At 39.4% G+C, this 22,112-nt stretch overlaps 1 protein-coding gene across 1 annotated transcript; it reads left to right on the forward strand.

Moving 5' to 3' along the window:
* The first annotated feature begins 2,349 nt into the window (after window positions 1–2,349).
* On the forward strand, window positions 2,350–17,354 carry LOC137271824 (uncharacterized). The gene is made up of 5 exons (XM_067804223.1): window positions 2,350–2,426; window positions 11,892–12,031; window positions 12,496–12,625; window positions 14,951–15,100; window positions 15,581–17,354. The coding sequence occupies exons 2-5, from the start codon at window positions 12,013–12,015 to the stop codon at window positions 17,352–17,354; spliced, it is 2,073 nt and encodes a 690-aa protein (XP_067660324.1). The 5' UTR covers window positions 2,350–2,426; window positions 11,892–12,012.
* The last annotated feature ends 4,758 nt before the right edge of the window (window positions 17,355–22,112 follow it).

Genomic DNA, 22,112 nt, shown 5'->3' on the forward strand with positions numbered 1-22,112 from the left:
CCAAGATGCTTGTAACCACAAGAAACATCTCTTGTTCTCCCACTTCGACAGCAACGTTAATCCTTGCATACATCACTTGTTGTGTTTATACGAGTTGGCTTCCCGGTTCAAGCTAATCACTGCACGTGTGCTATGGCTGGTGAAACCACTTTTCCCCCAGCGCTGGGGAAACGTTTGAACTCCGATTTCGTGGGTTTTGTTTAATCGCGTTGTTTTTCAACTTTATAAGTTTAATTTACATTTGTGATAATTCGTTACCGAACGGAATCTAAATCTGCAAAGAACTGTTTTGTGTTGCATGTGACCTTGAACCGATACAAACCGGTATGGGATAGACTCTATAAGACGTCTATTATCCATGCAGCACCAACTGGCATTGTTTCGGTGTATTCCCCGAGTTGCCGCTCTCTGGATTGCGCAATTCTTAACCGCGGTGTCCACCCAAGGACAACCAAACTGGAACGATGACCGCTTCTAGAGACAACCTGATAAACCACCAATTAACAGGTATGAAAACTCGGTAGCCACTTCGGCATAAATCATTGTTTCAACGAGGCAATTACATTTTCGCGGTATTGTCACTTTGAACGCTCATGCATTATCGCATAGGTATTGTTTATCATCTCATCTGGTACGCTGGTCTTGTCGAGCATGTTGATGAATTCAAATTATGGCTCACATGTCTTACATTGTTATTATTGTATGTATGTAGTATATGTACGGTTTCGTCTCTATTCGCCTTCATCCCATATCGCATACAAAAACAATGTAGGCTTATTGAGATTGGAAAATGCAATCCCAATACTCTTAAATTAATCTTGCACGACGTGAATCCACTAAGAAGTTACAACTGTGTTATAATACAACGGATGGGAATAATGCACAAACCTTTTAAATTTTAAAAGCTATGATGAAATACGGTCAAATTCACATTGTGAAATACTCTGTTGTCTGGTACTAGTAAACAAGGGAAAACAACATCATTCAAAGAAAGTATATATTAAATTATATAACGATTGTGTTTAATATTATTCAACTAAGATACTTCTGGTAGCGAAACAAAAATATCAGATCAGTTGATCACGCTAAGTGCTTATTACTTGGAATAAACATAAAGCTACCACTCACCCAGGAGTGTCATCAATTATAGTCTCTAATTTTAATGAACTTTTCGTGTTCATCTCCTCGAGATCTTTCCAATGATATAACATGTCTTTGTAGCTTGCTCCGTTCTGTGTGTCAAGTTAGGACTCGCTGGCCATTCCTAAGTTGTCCCGCCCGGTCTTCTTGATACTCGACCACAGAGTGTGTTTCGGCGATCGTTTTCTGAAACCATTTGACTTTATGGCAACATCTGTAATTGCGAAAATGATATGATTTTCAGCTATACTCTTAAGCAATGTGACCCGTGAAGGTTTGGGACAGAGTAGGCCTTCGGCAACGCATGCTTGCCATAAAAGGCGACTCTGTTTCTCGTAAGAGGCGACTAACGCAATCGGGTGGTCAGGCTCGCTGACTTGGTTAACACATGTCATCGGTCACCAGTTGCGCAGATCAGTGGTCATGCAGTCAATCACGGAATGTTCTGATCCAGACTCGATCATTTACAGACCGCCGTCATACAGCGGGAATATCGCTGAGTGCGGCGTAAAACTAGATTCATTAACTTTAGCAACGTAAGTTTTAGTAGTAAAGCTCTAACTATCCCAGCACTAGAATGTATGAGAACAGCAATTTCGTCGGAGTCTCGGAGCCATGCTGTCACAAGACGTAAACATGGTGTTTATCTATTAGTGAAATAGTTGTTTGGCTCATTCAAACAGTTTGGCAATATGTTGTGATGCATTCGTTTATCAGAAGTTCAGGAAGACATTTCTGGATTCAGTGAAACCAAATAAAGTCTTTTGAAAAACCGCCCCGGCTTAGTGTATGCAGCTGCTTATTTGTTTATGTCATATTGTTTTGTCTACAATTGATCTATCAGTCCATATATTCATTCATTTCACTACAACATTATATTGCAGAACATGAAAAAAGCAAAAGAACAAAATTACATCAGTTATATGGACACACTGATAACAAGTCGTCCGGGAACAGAAGATCGTATTGTGATGTTAGAGTTAGCCTTGCAGATCCAAGGTGCAGTGCATTTTTCTGTATATAGGACTATAGTTTTCAACCACTCTTATCAAATCAAATGCACCAGGTGTGCAACGGTGGCATTTAAGCTGAGGGTTTGTGTAATCCTGTCAAGACAGAGTTAGTAGTCAATAACAACCATATCGCTTTTCTAAGTAGGTGATACGATCGATCGAACGTAAGGAAGTTCTTTGTTCTGTGATAGCGTTCACAGATATAAAATGCGGACGACATGCAGTCACAAAATACTCTGTGACTGAGAAATAAACTCACGTTTGTTTTCCCAGGTAAGTAACCTTACTATGTTCTACTATGTTAAAGTATTGACCATATCAGGTTATTACACCTCATTTCACTCTATTATATATTAACGATATTCTTCTGCCCTTGGCCTTACTTTTAGGGCGTCCGTATTTAAATCTGTGTTTCTCTTCACCTGACTGTTCCAAGATTGGGGCAAAACAAATTAAAAGGGAAAAAGATACTATTCATAATGCATCTCTTGAGAAACTAAACATTCATTTTACGATTTATGTCAGTCACCCAAATGAACAAGTACTAAGATAAGATGATTTTTTTTTGTTAACTTAAGGCAAATTTTGTATGCATCATGTACAGTTCTCCAGTCTAAATAACGTTTTAATGAGTACCTGCAGGTCATTGCATGACAAGTCACAATATCATTACCTCTCGAAATGGAACCCAAACAAATATAAATAGTACAAAGTTCCATTCACAATGCTTACTTCGTTGTCCAAGCAAAACGAAATATTTTCAGAGGACAATTTAGTCAATGTTCATGATGAGTTTGATGATGACTGTGATCTACACATTGTTGTACAAAATTCATAACTATCTGCCAGTCATAAATAGACTTCAAAATGTAAATTGCTGTCCCATGTAACACAATGTGTGAATATACACTACAGGCTTTAGGAACAATTCTGTACAATTCTGTTATAAGTAATTCAGGCAGTGTTAATTCATTCATTCTTGAATTGAAAGCATGGGACAAATATCACAACATTATTCGTTCCCGTCAAAATTGTCCTGACATGGAAGAACTGAGAGACGAAATATGATTTTTTTTATTCAGTTTGAATCACCTGGAAAAATAGCATTCAGATGATATTTAGACACCATAGATACATTAACAGAAACGTCCAATGCCGATTCATGAAAATATTTTAGAAACTGTGTCTCCTCTGCATTTTTGGGTATTGTGAATTATCTGTGAATTTATATATGAATGAATTTTATGTGAAGATTTGTCTGTGATGAAGTGGCGTGTATATATCACACTCTTCTCGAGATCATGTTTCTGCAGAACTATCCTGTTTATTATATGGTTCCATATTTTTGTTAAATTAATACCATCAAAATTCGCTTAACCTAACCCAAATTCTTCCAACTAGATACTAAGCACCGTCCACTTTCTTGGTCAGTTGGGTATTCGAAAGGATTGAGGTTTAAAAGTCCAGATAACATATATCGGTAACAGTTGTTTTCTTTTTATTCATTGCCATTGTTTGAATGAGATCAGTACTTGTAATAATACTCAACAAACAATCCTTTTGATCTTTCTCCAAAGGTCAAAGCCAGGTTCTGCAGTGCGTGTACATAGGGTGGCCACAAACAAACATAGTATTCGTCACCAACTTGTGCTATTCCGAGACATTCTGTTATGAAGTTACGGAATGGGAGAGTTTTGAACTGTGACAAACATGGCGGACTGAGCGAAACGGCGCGCGATTCAGAAAACATCCTCAAACTATTTGTTAGTAAGCATAAATGTAGTTAAAAATGTCACTCGAACATAAATGTCGGAGTTGAATGCTGCCAACGCGCAACTATACAACAGGGTTAAACTCGCACGAAGCCTGGCGTGGACTCGCATCTCAGGACAGTTACAAAATAATAGTTTGGGAAGTCGACGTGCTAAAAACAGTTAACTAACACAAGATTAACATCCAACAATCAAACTATATAAACTGTAGACCCACCTTGGAATAACGTTACACAGAAACGGGACATTTGCTGAAGCTATTAAAGTCTTAGCGTTAAATACAACAAAAGTTCTGCTCTTATTATCTAAAAGCACGAAACGCTAATATACAGTTGGACTGTTTAATATCCGCATTTGACACTATGATCCTAATTTACTGTTCTGAAATATGGGCATTGGAACACATTAAGCAAACTGAAAAGATTCACGTCAAATTCCTTAAATTGGCAGCAGGTCAAACAATATGACCTATGGAGAACTTGGACGGAAACCCTCTATATCAAAATGTATAAACATGCTACATGTTGTTCTATCTTGGCAGAAAATGGCAATAGTGATTTCGCTGTGAAGCCCTTCTCCAGTCGCAGTCTGTTTACATACATAAAGATACCACAAATGGCCTAATATGTACAATTTGGTACTAGAGTGAAAAATGTGAAAAACCTGAAGTGTCTAATTTAATCAACATTATCTTTAGATAAGTTGCAGCTGTTAGAGACTTATTCCTGTCATATTTCGATGAAAATCTCACTCATATTCCTGAAATCCTCTCATCCGACTGTATTATAATTTATAATTTATATTATTCTTTTCTCACGTGGCAGCTTTGAAATTTATTGTTTTGTGGAAGAAGATACTGGACAGAAATCATGGCTGAGTCGTCATTTCGGCAAAGTGCACAGAAGTCTTCCACACTTACGTTTATAATAAATAACAAGTTTAAAAAGTAATATATTATGATAACCTATCCATATGCATTCTGACTATACACACAGTGTATGTTCTGTAACTGCCCAGTAGGTAATGTATTTGTTTTGTTTTGTTTTGGTTGTTGTTTAACACCGCTCTCAGAAATGTTCCATCTGCATGACAGCGGGCTGTATAGTCTGGTCCACACAATCCAATGGTCAGCATCATGAGCATCGATCTACACGATTAGGATAAGATGACGTGTCATGCAAGTCAGCGAGTCTGACCACCCGATCCCATAAGTCTTCTCTTACAACAAGCACGGGTTGCTAGAGACCAATTCTAACCCGGATCATCAATGACTAGATTCAGTTACGTGTGATTGTTGTATGGGGGGCTAAATAAGGAAAGAAAGGAATTTGGCTTCTTATGATGCACCTGGTCTATTGTTCAAACACCTGTGTGACCTATTTATGTCGTTGTATGTGACCTTAATTGTGACCTTGCACCTGTGCGACCTCATTTCCATAACCCGTTGCTATACATGTGATCTATTTTAGATCAGAGTGAGTAACGTAAGTTCCCACAAACTGTTGGGAAATTCATTCTCAGCTATATCTTTAGTGAATCTCTTCTCCTTGCAAACAGCTCCCTGCTCTTGACTCTACTGGTTTTGTTGGCTGTTTACCATGAAGAAAGAAAACGGAAACAGTTCACCAATCACCAGTTGCCGATGTCGGTTTTCAAGAGTCAGATGCACTCCGCGGTAGAGTTGACGTACATACACTGCATGTCGACTTTTCCGTTGTCATGGTACCGTCGCTACCCTGACCGTTACAAAACAGTTTCCCAGATGAATTATCCGGATGCTGCGATCATCACCGGGCGTTGTCACATGTTTAGGGCGTTGTCACATGTTTAGGGCGTTGTCACATGTTTGAGGTACTGCCGTTGCATCAGTCATTTTGGCAATGACAGTGTGGTCAACTCCTTGTTAGGTCATTTCGACAACTCTCTTTCTCTTTCGATTTCCGTCAAACAGGGCATGTGTTTTGTGTTCTTTTCACTACTGTGTTACCACGTGTCGCGTAGGCTTTTTAATACCGTCCGTATGCATGAGCATTTCGTGTCACACCAGATCGTTTTGGCGATTCGTTAACTTGTTTCGTAGTTTCTTCCAGAGAGGATGCGTCTCGACTTGTATGACATGGCTCGGTATAGTTCTATCACTTCATTTCATACCGAAATATGAGTCTAATGAACCTATTCAGACATTGGCCTCTTTTCAGCCCATCCGAATTTTCTCATTTGAAAATATACACCACAAACAGCCCTGGTTACACTGAACTCCAGTTCCTTGCGTCATATGGAAATGGTAATTACAAATGACTTTGATTTTAAACTTAAAAAACACCGTCTTTCTATATTTTATGTCGAGGTGTAGGCAGCATCCCTTAACTAAGAAATCGCAGACTGTCCCTGTTTGGTGAGGCCGTAAAGTGATTCACGATGCATCTGGTTCACTGTTAACCTGCTATGTGCGTTTTGCACTTATTCAGCGTATTCAGTATTCTGCGATGCACAGTGACTTTGATCTAACATCAGTTCTATATCAGACCGCCAGTTTTCAAGCGACAGAACCTCGTTTAGAGATTTCCACGATTTCCAGGTTTTCGTTCAAAGCACGCTGTACGACATAATTGCAAGGTTAGAAGGAGCGTAGTGTTTCAATACACAAGTGCTTTGACGTATCAAATCATACTGATGTATATTTATATATCCAGTTTAGTCTAAAACTTCTGGACTAGTTATCGCGCTAAGTTGCACAACAGAACGGAACCCAGTAAACAGGAAATGAGACCGTTCTGTAATCATTGTTTTAACTTGTATATTTGTGAATTTTTATGTAATATTTTGCGGTGTGTGGTTTCTTTTGAGCACTAGTTTATAATACAATGTGACTTCGATAACGTATGTACATATTGTTATATAATAAACCACGTGGAATGTATTTATCATAGTCATTTGTTATTTTAGTCAGGGCCTTTAGCCTCCGCTACAAAGAAATATTGCTTGACTGATTGTTATTTTGTAAGAAAAAATAGAGTTGCTATGGGAGGTCAACAGGATAATACAGTATCTAGTTAGAAATCCTCCTCAGCTGTGTTGGCAAGCCCTGTGGCCTGGTTGACAGCGTGTCATCATAACCTCATGACGTGGATATCAAACACCAGACTGTGATTTACTGTGATTTACAGACCACCTTCAAACTGGAATATGGACATGTTTGGATTTAACTAACCAGCTCGAGCCCACTCAAGTGCCATATGTCTCATAATAAAATATAACTTACAAGTTACAACACGACTTAAATACAGCTATTCCTCTCCATGTGGTATTTTAAAAAAAGAATCAGAGGCACGTCTGTGGATGCAATGTTGGCAATATATTGGTATTTTCTTCACTCAACGTTTTCAACTACAGCTGACATGATTTGATGCAGTTATATGTATTTCAAAGGTGTGTTGCATACAGCTAAATTAAGGGTCAAATCGTGCAAATCAAGCGAACAAAATCCCGAATATTGCACAGAGAAAAAGACCCTTTTCAGCTGCAGTCAAAAATTGCAGTTGGTCCATACCAAGCTTAGATGTAAGCAGTTAAGATATATGTAGAACCTGAATACAACAACACTCAATATTGGGTATGTTTTATTGTTGGTGAACATATTCATTACATTTTTCTAAAAGTATGACTTCTTCTAGTTTAATTTGATACAACATTCAGCAGGTTCAAATGCTAAACATACCTCATATAGAGAATATACATCTAATTTCGAAGACTTAAAACATCAGAATACAACATTTGGATACTGCAGGCACCGACACGGGAATTCATTTATAGATCAATCTTGTAACAATCGCCTTACGAGGACTCCAAAATCAAATAAAAAAAGATGTTCCTTATATCAGTAGGTAGTGCTGTACTACAACTTTGTTCAATATGGCTGACAGACCATAACACTATTTAGGATGCCTATTCAGGGGTTATCAAGTCACTTAAATTATTGCATCAATTCTTCTATTTGTCTGCATGGATACTGTAACGACCTCATGTACCTATAGCTGCGCCATCTGACAAACGAGTAAGGTGGTTCTATGAGGGAGCCATGCAGTGAACATATGTGAGATTGCCTTCAAGGATATGCTAAAGTTTTTTTTCATCCAAGAGACCAGTGACCCGTCATTCCGATATGCACAGGTCACAAAAGACATGGTTAAATTGGTATCAAAAGGCGGTTCCTCACACCTGGAGTCAACCAAGTCTGCTCAGATTCGGTCCTTTGTGGAGAAACTGTCCTGAGAAGCCATTGCATTGTGTGTACATGCAGTGTGTGGAACAGAACAACAATCCAATCGACTGCTTAGCCTGGATGAAGTCTCAAATGGCTGGTCTCGAATGTGAAACAGAGGGCTTCATTTGCTGCTCAGGACCAGTTACTTCCCACTCGCACATCACAATGTGAACGTGAAATGTCGATCATGCAATGAATTACAGAGACTGTCCAACACCTTGTCAGTGGATGTCCTTCCTTGGCACAAACAACATGTCTTACAAGACATGGTGGCATGGCATGCTTTCTCCGCCATGCCTGTGGCTTTGACCCCAAGGTCCATCCATGGAACGACCCTGAACATGTCCAGGGCGTCCTGGAAAATGATGCTTTTAAACTTCCCAGGAATCGGCTAATATACAGCCAGAGACGAATTCCAGGCAACAAACCTGATCTTATCCTTTTTGACAAAGCCAGTGAAATCATTTATCTCATTGAATTTGCTATCTCTTTTGGCCAATGAAAAGCATGATAAATATTTGGACCTCGCCTTTGAAATGAATCACTTGCATCCCAAGTACACTGTCGTCAGGCTCCCCATTGTTCTCGGTGCCCTTGCTTTGGTACCTCATGAACTCTTGGTGCAGATCAGGAGAATACCCGGGTTCACCACTGGGAGCACAGTCCTTCTGACATTCTGGGTAATGCAGAAGGCTGCAGTGTTGGAGAGTCTTCATATTCTACGAAAGGTTCTTGGTGGGTTCGACTAGGCAGCGTTTCCTGGGAGAAGTCCCATTCGCTGCGTGTAGAAGGGGCGAGGACCCTGAGCTTATGATCAGCTTTACCAGGCTGACTGTACCATGATCACCGAAACCTTTCTGCTGCATTTCAATCTTTATCTGTAAAACATAAAAATTATGTCACTTATATTGAGCTATTTTCTCATGTCGTGAAGGTGTGCTGAAAGCGCATTGCCTCAAAACAATGGTAACAGAGGCAGTTGAGTTCTTCACTACACTGGTATGAGTTTGGGGGTTTGGTTTAGGTATAATGCTTGGAAAGGTGAGTTTAAAGACAAGTTTCTAGAGATGGAATCAACTTTAGTGATTGGGGTAGAGAGTTCCATAGAGTAGCAGCTGTGGCAGAGGATTTCGAGCCGAAACTTTTAAGTTTGGTGACAAGCACCTGAAGGAGTTGTTTTGTTGACTTGTGCGCAGAGCTCTTGAAGGGACGTATGGGGCAGTCAGATCACTCAGACAGGCAGGTCCAGTACTATGGACAGCCTGGTGAGCGAGAGAGACTATTTTAAATATGATTAGGTCAGGAATGCGGATTCAGTGAATCGAATTGAACACTGGCGTGATGTGTGCCTTTACGCTCATACGAGTGACCAAACTGACAGCATAGTTCTGGATGTACTGCGGACTCTCATCTGTTGACTGGTGATTGCATAGAGCAAACTGTTGCAATGGTCTAATCGAGAGAATATCAGACACCCAACAAAGGAGGCAACTGCGCCTCTCGCCAGCAAATGTCAGATGCCTCTGATGTTCCTCAGGTTGTAATGACTGACCCTGCAGCAGTGACTCACATGGTCGTCCATCGATATCGAAGAATCAAGGTACACATCGAAGGTCTTATCATCGAAGGTCTTTCGTAATCTCGGTGGAGGTCAGAACGACCTCCGTTTTTTTCTGAATTGAGTTTCAACTTATGTACTGACAACAGCAATGCACTGTTCCATTGCATGCTTTGCTTCAGATTGACTGATAGGTGTTGGCTTGAAGTTGTTCTGTACTTGTGAGTCATCTGGATAGAAGTGACGAGGTATCTGATGTTCTTCAATACACTGGCCTAGAGGTGTTGCGTAAAGGGTAAAAAGTATTGGCTGCAACACTGATTCTTGTGGCAATCCATAGAACAAAGTGGCTGGAGTGGACATCTTGTCACCAGTTAAGATTGCTCATGACCTGTATGAGGTACGGCTCAAACCACTGACCCCAGTTGCTGTGATGCCAAAAGTGTTCTCTAGACGATGGAATATTTTACTGTAATCTGTGGTATCAAAACCGGACGACAAATCCGACAATACCAGCATAGCGGTATTCCCTCTGTCAACAGACATACTTCAATGTTGTTAACCAAGTGTTGGCCTATCTGTTTGCTGATTGATACTTGTGAAGTAAATCATTTGAGGGCAAGTGATTCAGTAACAGTCTCTTTCCTATGTCCTCAATACAGATATGACATATTTCATTTCTTTCTTTTCTAGCGCAAGGACACAGAACGATGCCTTATATTGCTTTAACTGGCCTGAATTATACAATTAGATATTACAAAGAAAGCTAAGCTAAGTTATAATGAGGTAAAAAACTGCTTTCGTGATTTCAGTCACATAGAGTCGAGCATGTGGTATGTGGTGTTTGCACGTGCATGGACGTGTTGATATGTCCTATTTGTTTGGTATGTGCTATTGCTGCACTGTCGCATATTTTTTACAACACTCCTATGAAGTTGAGCTCTGCTTTACACGGTAAACTTGGTTAACAAGCATTGAGTTATATTTGTTGTACAACAGACAGAAAAACATATATACGACCTCACAAACACACATCATAAACAAGAGAAGACTAGTTTGTGTTGCTGTTTCTGTCATATGTAAATCTACATGCCAAACAATATCCTGGAGCACAAACAAGTTTAAAATTTAAAACTTACTTCCCAACTGAAGAACCAATTAGAGGCAACAATATACAATCAATTACAACTTAAACTACATATATACCGAAACCATATACTCCATGAACACCTAATGACAATCGGTTGGAATACTTGTGGTATCTACATTTTGTCATACTCCAAAATGAACTGGTACAAGAACATTTTCTGGCTATCATATTAGGCTAATTATTGAATGAGAAATGTTGCGTGATGAAATGGATCATAGAAAATTATACTGACATACGTGATGCTTTAATAGCACAAGTAATGAAGAGAAATTATTTTATATAATTACTTCGTTAATTGACTCATCACCAGAAATTCCCCATGGTGCAGGTGGATCTATATCAGTTAGATATTCAACTGACAAGACTACTTTATTTGGACAATATGGACAAATGTTGCTAAAACACTTGAAAAGGTATTTTACATTATCCCTACTAATGGTATATACAGCATCGATCTTACCCCAATGTCAGTCTTGAAACATACAAGAAGAAGAATGCTGCAGATTGAGTAAATGTTATGCTGGCTGATGGAACCCGTTCCTACATCAAGGGTAGCCTAGTGACCATGATGAACACCCGGGTTCGATTCCGCACATGGTTACAACAGATGAAAAGATTTTACTGGAATATTGCCCGGCGTAAAACTAAGCTAATAAAGTCCTTATATTGACAGTTATCCCAGCTATAAAAGAGAATATTGAAGGAAAATACAATATATATATAAAAGTATCAGTAAATTTGTCACTGATATCTGAGAGATACATAAACACGGTTTCCATCATAGGAAAAGGAGAAACCGAAAGAGGTAGCTGTAAAATACTCCGAATCAACAAAAAGAAATGGAAACTTTGCTAATATGAACTTTGCACAAACTTTCTAAGATTCTCTAATTTGTTTTTGTTACTATGAATTGACAATATTTGTAACTTTTGTTGTTAATACGAACTTGACAAAATTATGTTTTTATAGATATTCAATTTGTTTCCTCATTTAGATCGGTGGCTGTCTCAGGCAAGTGTGCCCAGCTATCACGATTAGACGGACCTGTTGTGGCCTCGTAACAAACCTACAGCTCCGGGTGCAGGTGTCAAATCATTCCCAAAGAGACGTGGGCAATGATGCGGAGTCGAAAAGGTTTATATTTATGTAATTTTGTATGACCACTTGGAGTCTTTATATATTTAGCCAATAGTTATTTTTTCAGGTTACATATCCGAATGTAACTGATAAATTCCTGGTAATCAGCTTTTGCACACAGTGTTTTAGGTACTGATCATCGTTTAAATCCGCAGTTGTAAGTATAATGCAATGATAACATTTATATCCTCATGTTCTCAGCACTTAGGCTAGTACATGGACATGCGACCCACAGCTTTTAAGACAAGGCACAAAACATGTACTTTACATCTGCATTCCAGCGTGTTAAGGTAATTGTTGTTACCTTGCATGGCGCTTGACATTTCGGGAATAAAATCAGGGCTGGTTTCTCCAAGTCAGTACAATGTATCTAATATGGGTAAAGCATACCTCAAGAACAGTTTCACCACTCTACACTACACTGGTTTTAGGAACACTGTAATTGGTTTATTCACTGACAGAAAAGTGGATCATCCTTTCAACATTTGCCTTGGTTCTCGTGGTTCTTGTGTATCAGCTTTATTGGACTGAGCTGTCAAAGGTGACCCATGTATGGATTCAGCAAACTTCACCATCTGAGGATAGTAATGGGTAGGTATTACACTGTTTAAAGAAATAATCATTTATAAAAAGAAATGGAAGTGTTTTTCAAAATCTTTCAAGGTGTTGTGCTGTGAAGGATGTTTTACATTGTTCTTTGTTCTAAACTGATCAAAAAATTCAAATTCTGTACGTCAAAACCTCACATTGATTCTCAAACCTTTTTATTTGCTGTATACATTGCTTTGTGTCTTGGAGTGCTTGTTGGCAGGATAAAACGGTGTCTTAATAACACCTCAAAGGGAATAAGGTTTGGCCTAAGTCCTTTCACCTCACATTATACACTAACTGATATTATACATCTTCATTACAATTTCTTGTGAGGCAGATTTTGCGCATAAATAAACTCTGATAAGTACGTTATTCTGTGAAGGAGCTTCATCATGCGACACCATTTCCTCAGTCGTGATTAAAGCTGAAGTCAGACTCTTAAAAGAATGTAGGAGTGTCCTTTTCAAGTCAATGAAGATTGTCAGAACAGTGCGTAAACAACGGGCACAACACTATTTTGGAGATGGGTGAAAGAGCAGCAAACCATTCGTTAATACATGAACTCTCTGGTAAAATCATCACAAACACGTGTCAAGGCTCGGCAAATTTTCATCTGAAAGGTTCCGAATATGGTGACAGACAGGGTCATTTCAACTTCTGTGAGGGGCATTTAGAAGTATGCATTGTTAACCGTTTATCTCCGAAGGGGCAGTGGGGTAGTGGGCAAAGGGCACGCCACATCTCTGAAGGCCATCTCTGTTGTCTGGTGATGAAGTATTGCTAAAGGCGGTGTAAAACCATAGCCACTCACTTGAACACTGACGATATCAGGGCTAGTAATTAAACTGAAGCACCTATCTCAGTGTAATAAAGAAGTTGATTCATCAATGAATTACGAGTATTATCTTTCCCCACCCCACTTCAGAAACAATCCACAACAGAGCGATCAAATCGTGTATAGGATTGTGCAATATCTTTCTGTTGACAGCAAAAGGTCACTACCTGACAAATCGAAACATGAGCCTCATTAACCTATTCAGACAATGACCTACTTTTCAGCCCATCCGAAATTCCTCTTGTGAAAGTGAAAATAGACACCACAAAGAACTCTGGCTACACTGAACTCCAATTCCGTGTTTCATAAGAAAATTTTATTTTTAAACTTTAATAACAATGTATTTCTACATTTTATGTCGAGGTAAGCAGCATACCCTAACTAAGAAATCACAGACTGTCCCTGTTAGATGAGATCGTAAAATGATTCACAATACATGTGTCTCACTGGTTACACCTGTTATGTTGTTTGCGCTTATTCAGTGTGGTTCTGTATCGCACAAGGAGGCTGATATATTATCAAATCCGTACCAGACGCCCAAGGCTTTCTGGCGGCACAACCTCGTTTTGGGATTTCCACGATTTCTAGGTTACCATTTGTACAGCAGAGCATTTGTACGACAGAGCACGCTTAACGACGTGTTTGCAAGGATTAGAAGGACCGCACTGTTGCAATGTACAAGTGCTTAGATGTATCAAACCATACTGATTAATATTTATACATCACGTTAAATGAAAACTTCTGGACGTATTATCTGACTAAGTTGTGCAATAAAACGGAACCCAGTACACAGGAAGTGAGACTGTTCCGTAATCAATGTTTTGACTTGCGGCAAAATTTGTATAAATGATCTTACTTTGTAGCTCTTCGATCCAAAATCGAAAATGTTATGTATTACTTCTTGTGAGACAGTAGCACCGAGACTCCGTCGAAATTGCTGTTCTCATACATTCTAATGTTGGAATAGTTACGATTGTGAGATTATCCATGCTCATAGCTGAAAATTCTTGTGGTATGCCATATATTCAAACATTCTCATTTTAGCTACAAAATGACTGAGCAGCAAGTTTAAATCTAAAATGAAGTTTAGTTGAGAACATTACCAGTCTTGCATTTGTTTACTACGACTGTCACCCTTGGAGCAGGATGTGCGCACACTTTCTTAAACATCTTATATTTGATAGTGATCCATAAAGAGATGCTTATGTTGAAATTGTACAGTCGACTCAGTTTTTAGCCGAAGCTTCTTATGGATGTGGAAAAGAATCCGTCATTTATTATTTTTAACACATAAACAATAGCGCAGGAATTGGACAAAAACATGTAACTTAATATTTTACCATAGATCGCAGCAAAGTGTATAAATTTATACATCTCTTATATCAGTTTACTAGTAAATAGCCAGTGTTCACACCGCCTTTACACTACGATTAGGTGGTCACCCATGTGTGAAAGTATGATCAGAAACATTTATTCTGTGTATTTTCAAGGGATGTCCATTTTACTGTAAGACGGAACGTACCTGTTGCACATGACAAATGGCTGATCCTATCAACGGCTGCAGAGGTGAACGACACCAGAGTGGCAGGGTGGAGAGTATTTTTGCTGGAAAGTACAACAAAATCAAAGTCTGTTTGCAGGTAAAACATTGGGTGTTGCTATCCATGCTCACTGTCATTGTCAACTGAAACTATGCCCTTCTGCATCTAAGGCCAATGAAAGAAGACGTTTTCATTCACATGGGTTTGCATGGGCACATTGTGTAACATGCCTGGTCAGTTCGCGGTGAAGAGTAACCTCCCTTGGGTATGTCATCGAATGTACAGATTCAAAAATACTTCTGACGGTGATCCTCTGTTGACTAATAGCACCCGCAGTGGTTAAAGTCATCTTATACATCTAAACATCCCTTCTAGTTTGAGGAGCAGAATGAAGGGTACATGTATAACCCTTTTGAATATCGGAATTTCTTCGTCTACCTTAAACTAGGTCAAACACCAGTAACCGTTGTATAGTTATGTTTCTAATGGAGATGGAGGAGGATATGTTTGAGTGCAACATTATAAAACTACAAAGACGATACCATAAACCATTCGTTCATTCACGCTCTTCATTAACAGGTTACCATGGTGTGTTACAATGAACACAATAAGCAGATCAGAGGAAGATGCTAATGATGTAAACAAGGCTTACATCTATGCCATATCTCACGGAGCAAGTATCGTGTGTCTCCTTCACCACCTGACTACACTTGTGTTGGACACATTGAAGAGAATGACTGATGATCTGCCCCGGTCTGGCTTAGTTCTTATGACAAACAAAACGTTCTTTGAACCAACCATTACTGGAAACAACTCACACAGCCTCTTGAAAGAGAAGTCGCCATTTAACGCATTTTACATTGAAGACCATGTGAACCCTTTGATGCTATCAGCATTTTATCCCCAAATGTTTAGAAGAAGTACAGACTCACCCCAAGAACAGGCCACGTATTCTATGTCCATTAATTCACAACCACCAATATTCCTCCCATTCAAAACCTTTACCTTCCTTAGTTCAGATCTAATGGTGTTCCAGTATGGAGCTCTCTGGGCTCTTCCTTTGATGGGTATCAACAATGGGGATCTCATTGCACAACGGGTCTTATGGGATATAGGGGGCAGAGCTGGGATTTATCCCTTGTCTGTTCAACAAGAGTCGGTTACACTGAACACCACTTGTTCAAAAGCATTGATAGATCTGTTGAAATATTGGCAATGTAAAGTGGATTTAGATGCGTTACAATGCTTGAGTGACCTTGTCACACTCATGAATGAACATCAACTCGTTACTTTACGAGACAAACATTTAGTGGACAGATGGGTCTCTGATTTAAGGTCTATCCATTATCATCTTCCAAAACGGTCTACTCAACAAAACATCATTCATTTTAAGAAAGATCTTACAGCAGGAATTCTTCCTACACAGACAGACTCCACATTTGTAAGGAAAGAGGCAAAGGCCATTCTTGGCAAAGTTTGTCCCAAAACTAACATAATATTCCCCGATATATGCATGTATGATATAGCACTTATTATATCCTTCAACGAGCCATCATTGTATGCAAACATTCCATTATTACAAGCCATATATCGCCCATATTTCCATAACATCATTTTCTGTGGACCAAACATTAAGGAGTTTACATCCCATGTTCAGAATACTATCCCAGGGTATTTCATATACATGGAACTTCTCAAAAGAGGATGGTACTATATGTATGAATGCCTCATTGAAGCTATGAAGCTGAATGTTGATGTGAAAGGATTCTTACAGATTGGAGATGACACTCTTATTAACCCTTGGAATATTTACACACTCCCACGGGACAAGATCTGGCTACATACAGGTGGTAGGCGTGCGAATGTCTCAGACAAAGAGCTGACACCTACGTGGGTGTGGTGGAAAGAGGGTAAACCAAGAATGTTAGCCGTTATTGATGAAATAAGAAACATGTCACTGCGAGAGTCACCCAAATCCTTGCCATATCGCTTTCTGCACAATTTTCAGTATGCCTCCCATAATTTTACAAATTTATTTATCCAAGGCTGTGATTTCATGTACGTTCCAACTTCTTTTAAAGAGAATTTCACATTTGTAGCTAACCTGCTGTTGGAACATAATGTCATGGTGGAAATAGGATTTGCAAATATTGTTTACGGCCTTCAGACGCTGACAGGCATTCATATTGTTAAAGATGGCAGTCTTTGGGATAATAGGGATAAATATAGAGACATTTATGACACCAAAGATATATTTTTACATCCTTTCAAACTTAAATCTGATCTTTCTAACGAATCAGGAAAAAGCTTTTTTTGCCATACATATCTCAATGTTTCCCATCATTTGCACTGAAAGAAACGTAAAGGAGAATGGATACTCTGAATGAATGTTCTTAGTTTAGAAACAAAATTATATGAATGATACACTTAATATCAATGAACAATGATTTATACAGTTTATGTGGAAGTGTGAATTGAATTTCCATTGAAATCACCTTGTACTGATTATTGGGGAAAGTGACCGTAAGGTGTCTATCAGGCCTCTCAAACTCTGTGTTATTCAGACGGAAGAACCCTTCGACATCAGGTTCAATGAAAAGATGAACAGATGAAATATATGAACACACGCACGCACGCACGGAGAACAATATAACGGAATATACTGCTTTGTCCTCAGCGATAATTACATGCAAAGGAAAAACGATGCTGCCTTGTAGAATTTGCTTGTAATATGTCTGTGAACATTCTGAGACGACACTTTATTACTTGTCTTTTTAAGTATAACAGCATAATATTCACCCATATCCGCTAGTGTGGAAAAGCTTTTGTATACGTTTTGCATATATATGTAAATTTTTTTCTTATCTTTCTAACGACTCAGCAAAATCCTTTTTATGTCATACATATCTCAGTCTTTTCAATCATTTGCCCTTAAAGAAACGTGAAAGGCTCCGATGACCAGCTGCAAGGCCAGAATGCCATCCGAAAAGAACTTGTCTGAGTGAATGAGTTTAGTTTTACACCACTTTTAGCAACATCATGGCGAGAACTTGTCTGAAAATATATATTTTGTGATGAGTATCTGAGTCATCCAGGTATTCGCAACATATATCAAGTGACCAGATCAGCAGGATTTGCCTTTGATGAGAACTGCTACACTTTGGCAAGTGAATTACTGAAACAGTGTGCAAAACTACTGAATTCGTTAGTCACGATAATAATACATAAACGTGTTATGTGATAGTATTCTCAAACGATGTAGCTCGTTATAACGAACAGAATTCTAAATCTGTGACCGGTACGTTAAAGATGTATTCAGCTAGCATCAAATATTATCGCATCAGGGATGCACCTTTCTTCAGAAAGCTCACCTGGTCCGGATCACTGAAACCACCAGACCCAGTTACTCCAGAGAAGTTCCCCAAATCTATCTAGTAATAGGAAATGAACTGCTAGTACATTCCTCAAGCTGTATTGAATGTCGCAAAAGTTTCTTCAAGGATTATTCCACTGAGGCTAAACATAATCACGACCAGGATCCTTCACCTCAGTTCACCTAAATACAATACGCCTTCATGTACACTTCCAGGGACACTTTCCTGTACATCTACGTGGACGTCTTCTTGTACATCTACATGGATGTAGAATCGAACATCTACATGTACATCCATATCCACGTATTCCTGTACATCTATATCCACGTCTTTCTGAGCATCTACATGCACGTCTTCATGTACATCTACATGCACGTCTTCCTTTACATCTACATACACGTCTTCCTGAACATCTACATACACGTTTTCCTGAGCATCTACATAGACGTATTCCTGTACATCTATATCCACGTCTTCCTGATCATCTACATTCACGTCTTCCTCTACATCTACATGCACGTCCTCTTGTACATCTACATAAACGTCTTCCTGTTCATCTAAATGGATGTTTTCCTGTATATGTAAGTAGACGTTTTCTTGTAAATCTACATGCACGTCTTAATGTACATCTACATAGACCGTCCTTCTGTAGATCTACGTTCCCGTCCTTCTGTACATATACGCTTACGTCATTCTGTACATCAACATAAGCCTCTTCTTGTACATGTTCATACACGTCTTCCTGTAAATCTACGTGGACGTCTACAGTACATCTACATAGATGTTTTCCTCTACATTTATATGCACGTGTACTTGTACATTCACACGGACGTCGTTCTAAACATATACATGGAAGTCTTCCCGTACATCTATGTGCACGTTTTCCCGTACATCTACTTGCACGTCTTCTTGTTCATCTCAGGACGTTTTCCTGTACCTTTATGTGCACGTGTTCTTGTACATCCACATAGACGTCGTCATTTACTTCAACATGGACGTCTTCCTCTACATTCACGTCTTCTTGCACATCTTTATAAACGTCCTCCTGTACACCTACGTGCACGGTTTCCTCTACATCTGCCTACACGTCCTCCTGTTCATCTCTTCCTGTAAGATGGCTGTCCTCGAGTGCATCTACATGCACGTCTCCCTGTAAATCTACATGCACGTCTTCCTGTACATCACATGTATCTTTTCCTGTACATATCAATGCACGTCTTCCTGCATATCGACATAGACGTCTCCTTGCACATCTACAGGGACGTCTTCCTGTACATTTATACGCACGTTTTCCTCTTCATCTACTTTCACATCTTGCAGGCCTGATGTCCATCTACATTCACGGCATTCGGTGCATCTACATACGCGTCTTCCTGTAGATCTACATGTACACCTTCTTAAATGCATTTCTGTACATTTACATAGGCGTCTACCTGCCCATCTACATGGACGTCTTCCTGTACATCTAGATGAACGTCTTCCTGTAAAGCAGAGTGGACGTCTTCCCGCACATCTTCACAGACGTTTTCCTGTACATCTATATCCACGTCTTCTTGTACATCTACATATACGTCGTCCTCTGTATCTACATGGACGTCTTCATGTGCATCTGTCTGTACGTCTTCTTGTAAATCTACATGCACGTCTTCCTCTACATGTACTTTAACGTCTTCCTGTACATCTACATGGACGTCTTCATGTGCATCTGCCTGTACGTCTTCTTGTAAATCTACATGCACGTCTTCCTCTACATGTACTTTAACGTCTTCCTGTACATCTACATAAACGTCGCCCTATACATCTACATTCACGTTTTCCTGTGCATTTACATGCACATCTTCCTGTGCATCTAAATGGACGTCTTCCTTTAAATCTACATGGACATCTTATTGTGCATCTACATGCACGTCCTCCAGGACATCTGCATGGACGTCCTTCTGTACATCTCCGTGGACGTCTGCCTATACATCTGCATGGACAGCATCTTGGCGCACTAGTATTCATTGGTTCCAACTACACATCGTGGTAAACAAATTGTAAAACTATGTTCATTTTCCTGCACTTATATTTGGGACCACACTTTCTGGGTACATTACAGATACTTGACTAAAGTCTCATTCGAGATACTAAACGTAGTCACCATTATTCGAAGTCAGCGATCTAATCCACACGTGTTACACTTCATAAAAAAGGTAGATGATCTGAATTATCAGTTGTCAGACCTATATTTTGTGATCACAAATGAAGCAGGGGCGATAGGATAGCCTATTGGTTAAAGCTTTCGCCGAAAACCCGGGTTCGATTCCCCAGCTGGGTACAATGTGTCAAGCCCCGTTCTGGTGTTCCCCACCGTGGTATTGCTGGATTATTGCTAAAAGTGGTGTAAAACTAATCCCACTCACTCGTTCAAATAAAACATATGCTACATTCTGTCCCTCATCCGACAGCGTTCCGTGGTGCATGTCAGTTATACCATATCCGATCCCCATGCAATACCCCGCTCATCACGAAACGCAACAATGTCGTTTTTTAATGAACGATACACTGATGAAGATGTAAATCCATTGGTCATGTCAGTATCTAATCCTCTGAATGTGGGAGAACAGTGAAAACCTGTGGTACTTCTGGATTCGCATAAACATCATCCTCCGGTATTTCTTCCACTAAACACATATGTTTCCCTCAGCTCAGATACTATGAATTCCACTATGAGGCGCCCTGGCCGCTGACATTGCTGGCTCTCCAAAACGGAGGTTTCATAATGCAACGTGTTTTATTTTATGTGAATTTAAGAGTCGGAATCTATCCATTCTCAGTACAGGCACAGTCGACGATATTCAACATTTTTTCTTCAAAACGTTTGATTGAATTACTGCATTCCTGGAACTGTGTTGGTGTGTGAGCCTGATTTTGTGGAACGCTTGAAAGTTTATTTGTTTTGATTTGTTTCAGGCAGGAAACTGATGCGCTCTTAAAATATCGTGTGGCAGTCGCTTTTTATTGACAATGAGAGACATCGAGAGTTCGTAAGTTATCTGTCTTTACACCGGGATAAGTACCACTGAAAAGTACCCCATTAAATAAGACCAAAACGATGGCGATTCGGCTCCTTCTACGATCGGGCCCTTGAAGATCCGGGTTAGAATTGATCTGCAGCATCCCATGCTTGTCGTAGGGGTTGACTAATGGGACCAGGAGGTCAAGCTCGCTGTGTTAGTAGATCATCGTATCTCAGTTGTGGAGATAGATGCATATGTTGTTAATCACTGGATTGTCTGGTGGTGACTCATGGAATATTGCTGAGTGCTAACTAAATTCACTCACTCATGTGTCGCAACATTAAATGCTAAATTGAATGTTATACGTATGGTTACATGGTCTTTATATCTATTAAAACATCACATTTTTATTGAACATTGTCCATCTGTATGTTCACAACTGTGACAGGAGTTTTCATGTATAATTAATTGTCTAATTAAAATGAGATTGCACATTCACCAATATTATTCGTATTTAGAAATGCATTAGAGGCGGTTGGGAACGTTAAAACGTTCGTTCGTTATGCCGAAGTCCCGGGTTTGACTTCCCACACGTGTACAGTGTGTAAGGTCCTTGTGTAATATTGTTAGAACGTTGCAAAAAGCAGTGTAAAACTATTTTCACTCAGTTTTATGAGGCTGTGTGAAGCCCATTTCTGGTGATATTGCTAAAAGTGGCTTAAACCTGCATTCATTCTT

The sequence above is a fragment of the Haliotis asinina genome, chromosome 2 (genome assembly GCF_037392515.1).
Source record: "Haliotis asinina isolate JCU_RB_2024 chromosome 2, JCU_Hal_asi_v2, whole genome shotgun sequence".
Lineage (NCBI taxonomy): Eukaryota > Metazoa > Mollusca > Gastropoda > Lepetellida > Haliotidae > Haliotis > Haliotis asinina.